General features: G+C 38.1%; 1 protein-coding gene across 22 annotated transcripts in view; it reads right to left on the bottom strand.

The window, feature by feature from the left end:
• The window catches only part of DLG2 (discs large MAGUK scaffold protein 2), a 1,057,033-nt gene that overhangs the window by 353,487 nt on the left and 688,739 nt on the right, over window positions 1-14,807 (bottom strand). For 21 of the 22 annotated variants that reach the window (XM_054188265.1, XM_054188269.1, XM_054188274.1 and 18 more), the window contains one exon: window positions 2,466-2,590. In XM_054188265.1, the coding sequence (XP_054044240.1) occupies window positions 2,466-2,590 (125 nt within the window). Of the gene's footprint in view, window positions 1-2,465; window positions 2,591-10,316; window positions 10,389-14,807 lie in introns of those variants that run through there. The other variant, XM_054188288.1, reaches the window with a different exon arrangement.

The following is a 14,807-nucleotide window of genomic DNA, read 5'->3' on the forward strand; positions in this document are numbered from 1 at the left end:
ACAAAGTCTCACCACCAAAACCCACAAACTGTTTATATGGAATTCCAAGCAGAATTTTTTCTTAGAAACCATGGTGAGATCTTTTGAGTTATGTCTGCCATTTCACTATAAAACACTGAAAAAGCAATGTTCTGTAACATTAAAGCGTCATGTAAGCATGCAGCTTGTGTTTGACTGTAAGAGTGGGAAAGATGGGTCAGTGCAAATTCTCATGTACAACAAAGTTTTAGAAGAGCTTGTGTGAAAATGAGGCAGAAAAAAAACACCCTTTGAGCATTGACGAGCATACAGAACTCCAGATACTCTGTATAATAATTCATACCATGTGATATTCAGCTAAAAAAATTGGTATTTTCCTATTATTTAGTGTAAAACCTATAAGATTAAGGCAAGCCATCCCCCTAACGGCACTTTCAGAGACATATTTCAAGGTGCTTGCAGTTTTCTTTGAAGTAAAAAAGTTCTGCAGATCCAATTTGAACTAATTGCATTCACATACTCATTATTAACAAGAGAGGAGTTTGGTGTAAGTTATGTTTACAACTGAGAATAGGAAAAACAACCATGCCAAATACATGCCTAACAAATATAACGTTTTACTTAAAACGTGGCAGCAAATACTATACCCTAGGAATATTATCTTAGTAATGTTAACTATGCTCGTACTACTAAACTTTTAGTACAAACCACAGTTTTACAGGTGTAATCTTAATATGGATCAATGAATTGCATTAGTGTGCTATCTTTTGTGGGTTTAGAAGGTCTTTCTAAGACCTTTAAAACACAGTCATTTCTAAATAATCACAAGTTAAATTTACAGTAGTTAATTAGTATAGCAATGAGTTTTGAAATACTTGATTTCATACAATGATAGCAGGACAAAATACTGCAATGGCGGCTTCTGTCTTAATGGCTTAAACTGGAAAAGCTTTCAAAAGTAATTAAAAACTCTACTATAAATATATTATTATTTTTTCCAAGGGATTCTTTCGTATTTGTATAAAGGCAGATGCAGGTTTAAGAGCCCCTTATGCTGTTCGTCATGTCAAATTTGATAGCATGATTTCCAAATACTGCTTTTTCCTCATGCTCTTTTTTTGCATGAAGCTCCTCTGGCCTGATGCAGACATTTACAATATAGATCGCTACAGCTGAACTAGTTGAAGAAACTCCTTTTCGTTTGAGTTACCAGTGAAAATATCGTCCCTTTTAAGATGTGATTCTTCTGTTCTATTTTAGACATTGACTTTAGGATGAGATGAATCACAATCTAGAAATGCTTAGGTTTTTCTTCACTGACTATTGGGAGACTCTAAGATGACTAGCTTAGGGGTAGATAGCTGCATTTTAGTCATAAAGATACGCGAGATTATTCCTACTCCTTTTGTCTACAATCTTAAATTAGACTGTAAATTCTTTAGGCACAGCCAACCACCGTGACTCTTCATCACCATCACAGTAAAAATAAGAATAATTTCCAAAATTAAATTACTAACCTAGTGTACAAAACACCCAAAACTTGCTCTAAAAACTGGCCAACTCCCCCTACTTTTAACTTTGAATTAAAGGAAAAGTCTTTGGCAAAAAAGAGTTATTGTTACCATCTGGTCATATTTTATGAATTTTAGACCATCTGTTTTTGGCAAAGGCTCTCAGATGTTAGATTCCAGTGCTGAGATCATGAAAGCTTCAGAATTTTATCCCAAGTCTTCCCAGCTAAATTGCCTTTTTGGAGCATCAGCAGGCTTCGCGACTGACAGATGGGTGGCAGCCTCTGTGGTAGACAGAAGCCTTTCTGCATTCAGTCCATAAGGAAAGAGAAGCACAAACACTTCTGTGGTTCCTCTTATTTAAGAGTTTTTCTACCAATTTGAGAACCACAAACTCCAAGTGACCTGTGTGGCCATCTCAGGAGCTGCAGCAATAGACTGCTCTGGAGGTGACTCAGAATATAGAGCAGAGCCTTCACGTCCCCACAGAGCAAAAAAAAGTTTGGAAACAGAGGTAAGCGTACTTCACCTCTGCCGTCAAATGACAGAGAGAACCTACAAATAGCTGTGACTATTTAGCAATGGCTTTGTAGTTTTGGAAGTTTTGATAGCCTTAATGTATAACACCAATACATAATGCTTCACCCCTGAACATACAAAGACCAAGCAGAGAAGACTTTCATGCTGATATGTCTGTTTCCTCCTCCTGTTCCCATCTTGCCTTTTGTACTCAATTAAATGACTGGTACAAAGATGGAGGTGGCACCAGCAGATGCCCCTTTATACAGGACTTAACTGACCTTATTCAGTTGCTTTAAGCTACTTAAATCAGTCCTACTACCTTAGGAGACTCTAGTCATATCATTTACTTCCCCTTGACCCCATGAAAGACCCATGTTGCATTTGACTCTTAGAGAATAATTTATAATAATGATACATTTTGTTTACGAACATATATAATGTGTTAGTTTTTACCTGAGTCTTCCATCCTCTGCTGCAGCTCCTCCTGGTATAATCTTAGTAATGAATATCCCAGGATCATCCCCAATGTGTGGGTTATCTGTTCCTCCAGCAATACTGAACCCCAGGCCGGAATTCCCCTGAAAAAATAAAAAAAATGCAAATGCATCACTAGATGCTAGATTTCTACAGAATTTATTTGCAGTGGACAAGGAATGTATCCTCGCTTCTTAAAGAAAGCACTTTATTGGGCGACGCCATACTTGAAGGCAGGTGACTCAGTCAGAAAAAAATTAATCGTCGGTTAAAGAACAGAGGCTGTGAACACAAAGATTTCCCAGAGTTAATGGTAGAGTTCACGGATGCTTCTACAGAAACAGGATTTGACCTAAATTTAATTGTTTTCAAAAGCAGTCACATAAATTAGCATCTGAACTCCAATATGAATTTATGCAAGTCAATGAGAGCTAGAGGCTAAAAACACTTCAGAGCTTTGAAAAAAAGACTTTAAAAAACAGTCATTTATAAACAGAAACACAAAAATTAATAACATTTAGCTCTGAAGTATTTTAGTACACCATTTTCTGTTGAAAAGTGATCATTGCTTAGATTCACATGCTTTAAAAAAAACCAAATCCACAAAACAAGACTGTTTCATGTTACCAATTTGCTAAAATGAAATATTTGAAAGATACATTTTTAGAGTATACCCAATAATCCTACTTCTTGCTTTTACTACTTGTAAGAATATCATGAAAGATACATAGGCATCTACACACATACAAACATTTGCAGCTTATGTCACTGTTTTTCACATAAAATTCAAACCCACAGTTCTAACCCCTTTTTGGGAAGTATATATTAGTTAATATGCTTTTCTATATAACCTCACATTTTTCAGAGACATTTTTTTGAGTAAATTAAGTGCGATACTCAAGTCTGTAGGTCTCTCTCATCCCAAAGTATTTTTATAATTAGGTATTTAGGCTGGTTACAGTGATGCAACACTATCGATACTGCAGTACATGTACACTGCTGCAGATGAAATACGTTCAGGGCATTAAAAATACTTTTCTCTTATTTCATCAACTTCTCAGATTATTGGGAGTTTGTTTCCTTCACTCCTGCTGGCGCAGCGGTATCCAGGTATCCAGTTCAGTCCTAGTGAGAAGAGTTACTGATAAAAATGGCACCCCTCTACTTTTTTTTCTTTTCTTTTTTAACTTATTCAAATCTCATTTCTGCATTTTTGAACTCTGCTTCAATTAGTAGGTCAGGCGTGCAGTGCATTTTGTGCGCGAAAGCCTGCATGTTGCCTGCCTGCAGCATGTCAACTTCTCAATTCTGTTATCAGTATTCTGCACTCACAAGCGATGCAGTTCTCATTACTCAAGAGACGTACATGCAATCTGCAGCTCTGCTATCAGCATATAATTGTGAATACATTTTCAGTACTGAACTAATTTATAATCCAAGGAGAAGGATTTAGGACTACGCACATCTTAATGCTTCTCAGCTAGCTATAATACGAAAAGCATTATAATACTGAAACACTCTGTATATATTTTCTGTAGAGTTAATAAACATCTCCAGGCCAGCGTTATAAATCTTTGATTTAATCTCCCTTTCATCATTAGGATCATCTCAGATTCAGCTTATTTTCCCAATATTTTAACACTGCCTAATTATACAGTGCACTCTACACCAGCGTGCACTCTAAAAATACTTTAAGAATATTTTCCTGTAAGGTTTTCTATTAGTGATAGCTTCTATAGTGAAGCTAATCTTCCAACACATAAGAATGAAAAAATGTGTATATATACACACTCAGGAACAAAAGACTTAAAGCACTACTAAAACCAAGGGCAAATTTCTAGAAAGGGGGAGTAAGTAATACTTGACTTTTAAGAAAAAAAAATCTAAAAATGAAAATACAATTGTTGGTTTTATTCTTAACTCCAAAGAGATCTAAAAAATATGCAGTAATCTGTGTTTCTGAATAGAGGTGGATTTCCAAATCCCCAAAGCCTACTTTTGATAGGGAAAGAGGATGAGCAGGGTAGCAAGGAGAAATCTGGGCATAATTTTGAGTTGGTTAGGGAACACGAATAGCTATATCATAATAAACAAGTGTGCCTGAAGAGCTTTAAAAACGATCAAAGCCTGCCTGTTATGTGGGGTGTGCTTAGCTGTTACAGTTCTTCACATAAAGTTCATTAGATTTCTTAGCAGGAAATAATATCTGAAAAGGTTTCACGCTTTCCCTGTGCTCTTTTCCTCCTACCATACTTTTTTCCATTAACTTTTTAGAGCTAAAAAATATAGCACTGCTGACTGTAAGCAGTGATGTGGTAAAACTGCTACAGGCTTCTCAAGAGAATCAGTGCTAGCCCTTGACATTTATCCATAAATGCGCATCTGTTCTACTGTGAGACTATTCCGATTCTGCCCCTTAGGAATAACCTTTTAAAAGAACAGGGCAGCACTCCTCACTGGCACTTCTGTATCCAGAAAATTTCCAGCAATTATTCTGGCTGCGGTCTTTGACTTGATCAACAGGATCTACAAGCTGGCACACACCGGCTGCCTCAGCAGCTAGGTATAGCCCTGCAAGGCTTTCCTGCACCAGAAACTGCGCTGCAAAAGCTAAGTGCAATTACACATTTTTTTTTTTCACTGTGGTTCTTGAAGGGTCTGCATTGGCTACATGGAAAGACCTTCTGTCTTTGTGCTTCAGCTCATGGCCAACAAGGCCAAAAGCATGGCTTCCACCACTCATGGGAAACTGGCTTTTTAAGAGCCTTGGAGTGAAAAATAATGTAATAGGAACATTCTGGTTAAAAGCCACTATACTTCGGTTCTGAGCAGCCATACTGATGTACAGATCCCTCCTCTCCCTCGTGCTTTGTCCCGCCTTACTAGTGTGCAGGTTCATCACCATACGGTTGTTATATTAAAAACTCATCGTAGTTGACAAGCTGTAACTCCAAGTTCCAATTAAGTACTGTCTACTAGCACAACGCTTCCTGAACCTTTCCGCAAGGGTTAGCTCCCCACCCTTTACTTTTTGCATCTCCTTTGTCCCCATCCCAGAAAAAAAAAAAGTGTGTTAATTATCTTCACAGCCTTTCTTGGCGTATCCGTCTCCCTGTCATTTCATGTTAAGCAATGAAAATGTCTGCCTTCCCTCAGCCCAAAACAACAGCTGAACCGTCACTTAGCCACTGCATTTTCCAAGGTGGAACATTCACGCTTTCTCTGATGCTGACTCTCATGTTTGGGAGTGGTTCCCCATAAATATCTGTCAAGTTAATTCACTGCCCTCTTTCTGTTCCAAGCCTTACTTCTCTTGCATGCTTACAAAGCAAGTTAACAATGAGCAGAGGACTGGTGACAATGCAGATTAATGTTTAATAAGAACTAATAACAGCTGAAACAGAGGAGAAGAGGTGTAAAGCAACAGAAGTCTTCCTCCTTTGGGATGCTCTATTGATACTTTTAATTGAGATTCATATTTACGCCTAAATATGATTGCCTGTTTTGTTTCAGGATTCTTCAGTAGAAGAGATATAGCCAGAAATCCCCAAACATCAAACATATGTAGGGGACAAAAAACTCTGAACAAATCTCAGACCTACTACCTTCAACGGCATGGCTCAAACATCATTATTCGCGTGTCCAAATAGAAAAGGGTCCAGATCCAAATAATTTTATGTTCAATTGATACTAGCTAAATTGTCTCTCAACCTAAATATTGCCAGCTTTTTGCCCAAGTTCTCAATTGCTATTACTGTAAAACCCTTGTATAATTGGTTACTGACTATACAGGGAAGATTTGCATGAGATTACTTGGCAATAGATGGATGAACGTATTTTTTTAATTGTTAGTTTAGTTTACTAGCTTCCCCACCTTTGGTTGCAAGGCCTCAGTCATGCACACAGCCTGACAAAAAGCTTAACATGGTACAACATGCCCAGTTTGGCTTAAAAAAACGTTGCCTCAGTTTCCTGCTATTCATTCTGGATATCTCATGTTTCTCAGGGATTTACCACCAAGCTCAAATTTCTCTCTTGGCTCAGCTTTACTTTTCACACCGAGAAACTGAAGTCAAACTACCAAATCAAAATAATTTCTCCCAGCCCAGCCCGAGAGGCCTCCTTCCTGTTCTTCTCTGAAGGGAAGGTCAGAACTTCTTCTTAAGGTTTACTACACAAGCTGGCCTCCTTTATTCCCTTCTCAGAGTGGTCTTTGCATCTCCACAAGGATCACTGAGTTCTTTATAGCTCAGCCTGAGCAGCGAAGAGGCCTGGCCGTAATTCCTCTGGCCCTGGAGGGGCAGACAACCTCCAACGGGGACACAGTATCACTTCAGATGACTGGTGTCACACCTTCTGTCAACACTGGAACACAACACTTAGGGTCAGAATAAGATGATGGATGATTCACATGCCAGGGAAAGAAAATAAAACTTGCAAGTTCTGGCCAGTTTGAATCTCTTCCCTCAAGACTTGTTATACAGCCAACACAAAGATCACCAAAACAAAGCAGGAATCCCCAGCAGGTAATGGTTTTGGGTAGCCAGAAAGCCATGAAACCCATCCTTCTTCTTACTTAGCCTTCCATCTTAGGTTCTTCTCCTTTTACACACCACTATGAGCAGCCATATAACAAGCTGCATCTTCACAGGTTGCAGCATTTTTATTTTGCCAGCAGTAACCCTTGGAAGTGCTCCACGCTGACTTGTGTGGAAACAGAGTTAAGTTGACACTGAGAACTTCTGAAGTTATTTTCCCATGACATGACAGCTCTCCATGGATGATAGCCTTCCATACACATCTACAAATGTTTTCCTCCTTGTGTCTCATTTTTTTTCTTTTTTCTGTTCAAGAGCTGCATTTCGTTTTAGAGTTGAGTTTGATTACGAATGACATAAAGTATTTAGTCTTTCACAAATTCACAGAAGAATATAAGCCCGAGAAGGAGAAATGAGATCAGAAACGCACCGCAAGGGCAGGCTGAGTTTTATAATATGTAACGGCTAAGTGATTTGTATTTTACTAAGTAAAATACACGCATACTAAGTAAGCATACCACAACCACATAGAGGTTGTTTTCTATTTCAATTTCTTTTTTTCTGTTCTAATCATTACGGTGACAGCAGAGCTCAGTGTTTGACACCAGATTCACACAGACTGTCTTTGAATGACTTAATTACTTCAGTGTGCTGCTGAAAGAATTTCTGGTAATTTTCTGAAGTGACATGATTTTGAAGCTCTCTGGCACTTCAGTTAGAAAAATAATAGATGTGAATCGCACAGAATTCACTTAACTATTGCTGCAACCTCACCCTGTCACGGCAGCGTACCAGGACGCCTGTTTCACAGAGTCCATCAGTCCACAAAAAATCCAAGAGAGAACAAGGAACTGCAGAGAATAGCTTCCAGAAGCTGAAAGCTGTTTCAGGTGACAACACATACTGCCACAGCCTCTATTACTGAAATGACCTTTGTGTTTCTATTTATTTTTTTTTTTACTTACAGGTTTAAGGGAAGCATTTTGCTCAGCTTTTAAGGAATATAAGTTAATGCTAATAAACCCATAATGTGCTGAACGATGTAAATAGAAAATAAACAGTTATGTAAATGTGTAAATAACAGAATTGACACAAGTCAAGCCTACATTGCATTCCACTGTTTTCAAGGGTTTTGCCCAAGTAAGGACATCAAGGTTCCATCATATAAGATTGCTTTCCTGCTTCACAGAAAACCTAAATCCAGACACAGTATCACAGAAATCTATGATGACTTTTCCATGAGGCCCTAAGAAATGCTGCTTGTCAGTAAATAGAGGGGAAGTGAAGAGTGGTCACAGCGAACCTGTTTGTGGATGAAGCATTCGAGTCCATCTGTGAGATCATGTAAAAGAATCAAAATTCTTGACCCTCGCTGCCTTTGTGAGGTCAAACTTGTTGCTGTTTCTTTATGGAAAGCTTTATTGCTTAGGGGAAAGAGGAGAAATGGAAACAGCAGTGATAATATACATCTGCAAATCGCTGCAAACATTTGAACAAAAGTGATAGGGAAAAACGGTTGATTAGATAATAAATAACTTAATCTGTGATTTGTAATCTTGCAATAGTTCTTCTTCTTCTGTTCCCCTATAAAATTTTGAGACTTTAGGAAAATCTTCTTTTGCCAAACCACATGTTCAGAAGAAGCAGAATTTTGTCTATTAAAGAAAACACAAACCGAAAACATTGCCTATGTTAATTATTCTTAATAGTGTACCTAAAACACTTATAATTTCATCTGAAGATATTTGTTTTGTTTTGTTTTGTTTTTTTCATGTAGGCTTCCTACCTCTACTCTGGTGTTCACAATAAATTTGTGGAATGCTTTTCTCTCTCACATCTTTTACAGATGGCTTTAAAGTACGGATTGCTGCCTGAATTTGCACTTTTTGTCAGAGCAAGTTTAGTCAAGAGAAAGCTCACAAAATGAAACCTGACTCATTCCTAAATACATGTTTTGTTTTGGTTTTTTTTGTCTTCCTTCATTACAAATTAAAAAGACACTATCAGCTTTATTACTTGATACTCCTTAAAAAGTTGTCTGTTTAATTTTACAATGGGAATTATCCTGCAGCTTTTTAGGAGCACTAATGATCTGTAGGTTCTAGAAATCCTCACCTTTCTTTAATCTAAGCAATGTTGGTTTTCTCTTGTTTATGCAAAATTTCAAAATACTTTAATACAAACGTAAGTTATATCCTTTAAGGTCAGTGTAGACTTTATGGTATGCGTTTGTCAGAATTTCAGAATTTGACATACATATATCAAAATCCTACAGCTTTTCAGCTTTGGCTGCTACAGGCAGGGCACTTTCTCACTCTGTGTAAGTAATGCACGCTTTTCTGATGGTGATGTTGGCTTAAGAATTACATTATTTCGTTAAAAAGGAGGTTTATTTGGTTTTGGTTTTCAAGTCTAATGCAGCACCTTCCTGTAAGTAAATGTGAGGAAATGTTAATTCATAAACTACTATTTAGTTTATTTCAGATGGTGGAAAAATATGTCCCTTACTTAAACTATGAAACATACGCTGAGACACATAATGTGAAACTTGACTTTTTTATACATTTCTGTAAGTTTTTCTGATGACTGCATACTCTTTTTTTTTTTTTAACGCTGCTGTTTAAGTGAAGTCATACTTCTGAAACCTTCTAAAGAGTAAAATATGAAACTCATACTTGTTTTCTACAGATATTCAAAGCAGTTTGGATGGAATACTCAGCAAATTTTTGTTATGTCCAAAATTAATCTCTCACAGGCTACCTCTTTAATAACAAAACTAGTTTTATGGAACAGCAGTACCTGAGTCCTGGCTGAGGCTGCTACCAGCTTTGGCTCCCCTTAGGGTTCTTCCCTCAGGGTACTTCCATTTAAGATGAATAAAACCTTCCCCCACGAGACAAAAAAAATAACACCTCCTTCCATAAACCACATTCACCCTTGTTCTACAATATTAGGTTTCTCCAAGAAATACTCACAGCATGAGAAAGTGGAAGTTGAGAATAAGTCAAGCTCAGAAAACGGTGGGGAACTAATTTTTTTGGCAAGACACAGGGAAAATAAAACCCAACACTAAGAGCTGTGGGGCAAGTAGAGTGAATCAAGTAATGTAGTCTACAAATGAGACAAATGTTTGAAAACTCTGACCTTAATTGACAGTCACAGGAGGATTAGATACAGACCAGGATTTGCTGCTGCTCTGGAATAGTCCTTCATTAACTTTCTCTTTTTCTCTGTGCTAAAGCAGATAAGATTACTTATTTCGGCACCTAAAATGGTTATATGGAGGGAATACCTCTAGATACACCACACCCAAGAAGAGGACAGTCATCTGAGATTGCTGGAAAGACCAGTAGGTGCTAAGTGCTTCTGCAGACTTTGTTCGATAACGTTTTTCTTCACAAAGTACTTCTCTCCTAAAAAATACAACTCTCCTTTACTCATCTGACAGTGAAAGACACAGACTTTTTTCTACCTTTCCCTCAGCCATGCTTAGTCGAATGGCGCACGTACAGTGTGGGTGTTTTACCCACCGCTCGACAGTGCCCAGTTCAACAGCACACAGCCACATTGCAAACAACAACTTAACATGTTAATGCTTCATCCCACTGAAAGGAACAGGTGATTTTATAATATGCAAAACACTTCTATCTAATTCAGGATTTTGATAGAAAATGTTTGTTAGACCCACCTACTCAAGGCTCTAAGATCTTTAAGACAAGACAGAATTCTGCTTTGCAATTCTTTCACAATCTGGCATTTATACTAGCATTGTTTTTATGTTCTGAAGAAAGTGCGATACATGCTAATTAACCAAACCGTTTCCTGCCATACAGTATGTGGTTCTTTGGCCATCTCCCACTCTAATACTAGACCTTTCTAATCCTGCCACATCTAATCCTGTCTTCAGACTTAAATCATTCCAGCAATGTTTTCAGGTATTTGCACATGCTCTACTGTACTCTATTTTTCTTCTTCTGTATTTTATCCAAAGCTCAAGTTTCCAAAGCCTAAACATCAAAGCCACATTTCTGTCTCATTCAGAGAACAAGGACATTTGCATATTTATCAGAGTGCTGTTGAACTCTTTTGTACTTTCAAATCTACTCAAGAGTAACATAATTCATGAAATTCTGACTTCTCCCACGTATGCTGGCACACTCCCCAGAGTCGGAGTTTTGAGATTCCATAGTTATATTCTGTTCCATATGGTACAGATTTTCATCTCTCGTGGTGCCATTTGTTGTTTTCAAGCCCCTTATCAGGTTCAGCACATTCATTACAAAACCACAATGCACACGAATACAACTGCTTCGACTACAACTGCTTTGTGTGCTTACTCTGACTTGCTATCTGTAGAGGGATATCGTTCTCTCAGCTCTGCCCAGATGAAGTACAGCATTCAAGGAGAATTTTAAGAAAGATCCAGTGGATTTGAGTTTTCACAGTACATGTGAAATCTACAACACTGTAAAACAGCGAATCTAGACAAGGAATGGAAGCACTACCAAAGTGAAGCAAGCTCTTGAAAAAATGCTAGGGCATCCTGTACACACATTACGCAAAAGGTTAGATGTGAACTTTCTTCAGGTTTGGTTTTCACTGTTGTATCCCTATTAGTCACAGAATCAGAGAATCATCAAGGCTGAAAGTGACCTTTAACATCGTCAAGTCCAGACATCAACCGAACTTTGCCAACACCACCACTAAACCACGTCCCTCAGCACCACGTCTGCCCGTCTTTTAAACACCCCCAGGGATGGCGACTCCACCACTTCCCTGGGCAGCCTGTTCCAATCTTTGATAACCCTTTCAGTGAAGAAATTTTTCCTAACATCTGGTCTAAACCTCCCCTGTTGCAGCTTGAGGTAATTTCCTCTTGTCCTATTACCTGTTACTTGGGAGGAGGGACCAACCCCCACCTCTCTACACCCTCCTTTTGGGCAGTTGCAGAGAGAGAGAAGGTCTCCCCTCAGCCTCCTCTTCTCCAGGCTGAACACCCCCAGCTCCCTCAGCCGCTCCTCACGAGACTTGTTCTCTAGACCCCTCACCAGCTTTGTTACTCTTTTCTGGACTTGCTCCAGAATCTCAGTGTCTTTCTTGTAGTGAGGGGCCCAAAACTGAACAGTAACAGATTCTGAGCTGTGACAAACATGTATGACTACTTTTATCTTCGTTTTTCTTGTCCTACTTCAGTATTATCTGTAGTGACAGTCTTTCCCAGCATTGTGAGAGCATCATGACTTGCTTTTCTGTCTCATACAGAAAAGTTAGGCAACATACGTCCTCTTTTAGTTATCTACATTCAATGGAAGCAAACAAATGTCACAGAAAACACAGTCTGATGAGTAGCTGAAAATTAGTTTGGGAGAAAACGAAGTATCTAAAATGTTTCATCAAAACGCATGTGCATGTTCTTTGGAGGAGGGAAACGCTGCTTCTGGGGAGTGAAAGGTTTTGCTTCACTTGAAAAAATCTTTCTTTGTCGTACTGTGTCGCTCCAAGCTGGCACTAGACTTCTCATCAACCAGACCCTGAGAGCTTTCTGAACTCCCAGGACTACACAATCAAAAGTGAAAAAAAACGGATCAAGGAAAGAAAAGCACCCACTAAGTGGTAATAGTAACTAGACATAAGGGTGAGTGGGGAAGAATAGGAGTAAGAGTAAAACACTATCAGGAATTGAAAGAATTGCAAAACTTATTCAAGAGAGAGGCTACTTTTAAAACTTTGACATGATCATCACTGAAGCTTTCACAATGCAATTGTCTGCAAAAACTGAGGAAGTTAAGACATGTTTAAATATAACTCTGACAGAAGTAGACAGTCACGTTCTGTACAAGGACATAGGGAACAGAAACCTGATCTTACTGAAGCTATGGAAACCAACCAAACTACCTGGTCTTCACCATGTAGTGCTAGCAATTAAGAAGAAAACTCTTACTGATGACTTCAGCTCCTCTCTAAAGCATGACAGCTCTCATCCCTTTCTGCTGATAATCCAGTGCTTTGAAAAACCCAATGGGTGTCTTGAGACTACATGGAAACTCCTTGGTTAAACCAGTTTGTAGCTCTAAGCTTTGTGTTGAAAAACTGCTGGGTGCCTAAATGGGTTTATTTGGACAGATCACACGATCGCTATAGCATTGCTTTGTAAAGCACTTAGGGGAATTTGAGAGTCCTTGAGTATTAAAGGTGCTGGAATAAACCCAAGTTCTAAGCTATTGTCTAAGCCACTGTTCTTTTCCATTTGACTGTCACATTCACAGATACGAAATGAGTATATTGTTCTCAACTTGTGATTAATTTTTTTAGCATATTTTTAACATATAGCCCAACAATTTCTTGTGTTACATTCCTTTACTGCGATACATATATGGTTAATCATTTAGATTAAAACTCTGGAATGTTTATATCCATTATAAGATTCTGATAATCTTTTCTTTCCAACTCTTATTTAATCTTGCACCAAATGAAATGCATCAGTAAAACTCTTAATTTGCCTCCTCATTCAAAATCATGATCTTCGGGGCATGTAATCTGGAAGAAAAAGCTAAACTATTAATGAACTAAAAGGCCCTTAAGGCTTTCAAGTTCAAGCACAAATCCTAAAGGCAAATGACTGAGTATTCTTGCTCTTGCATCACTTACTTGCCATCATTGCACTATTCTGTGGCTAAGCACACAGAGCGTGGCATTAGCTTCTCTTCTAATACACATTAAAGCAAGCTTTTGAAACACTTTCTTATTTTGAGTGACACTTAAGACTTTTCTTTCAGGCCCCATGGTGCTCAGCTATAGATTTCACTGAGAATAAATACAAAGAAGGATAAATAACATGAAATGCAATTCATTCTTCCTTGTTTTTCAGACACGCATCTAAATCTCATTATTTTTTTCCAACTTCATGCTGACCCTATTTTATTGTAACATTTCATTTCAGTGTCCATTTTGTTTCTTATTGTTAGTAAACCTGACTGGCTATGACCCTGAGCAATCTGACATCATAGCTTCAAAGCTGTCTGTCTCTGAGCAGGAGCTTGGACTAGACGACCTCTGCAAATTCCTTCCAAACTGAATTATTCTCTGCTCCTACGAAATAGCAGTCTCACAAATACAAAACAAGTTTTCAAAATCTGCTGCCAGCCTAGCAATAGTACAGCCACTAAAAACTTCCCTTCTAAATTTTTTCTTAACCATTACATGATATTAAAACATTTTGCACAGATATGTCTCCACAGACATGCATTTTCCAAGATTTGTAGCTGTACATTCTTAAGTGCAGAGGTTTTCCTGACATGGTCTCTATGAAATTCGGATGAAACACATGGCTAAAACTGTACCTTGAATAACTTTCACACAGTTCTTTGAAACTAAACAAATTCATTTTGTCACATGAGAAATGCAAAGTTACTTTGCATTATAAAAAACAATTTTACAGGTGTCCTTCTGGGAGGAAGAAGGGAAGAGGAATCTTTAAGCAGGTATCCGTTTGCCAAACTTGGCTAAAAACATTGGCTGGGCAATATTTTCCTGCCCTTTTAGAAATCAGTTGAGATAAGATTCACAGCTCCTTTACTTACATCATCACTTGTAAAACATTTGGTCGTGTGCTGAATACAGTATGCACATATATAAATAAGTGACAGAACGCTGTGCAACAGAACTAAACCCCCAATCCCAATTATATATTCATATAATAACATATAATATCAGATATTATTTTTTGTTGAAAATTCAAAGGAATTCTAAATTCCCATCTCCTACTTCAGGTATGTGTCATGGT

Source organism: Rissa tridactyla, chromosome 1 (genome assembly GCF_028500815.1).
Source record: "Rissa tridactyla isolate bRisTri1 chromosome 1, bRisTri1.patW.cur.20221130, whole genome shotgun sequence".
In the NCBI taxonomy this organism is placed as follows: domain Eukaryota; kingdom Metazoa; phylum Chordata; class Aves; order Charadriiformes; family Laridae; genus Rissa; species Rissa tridactyla.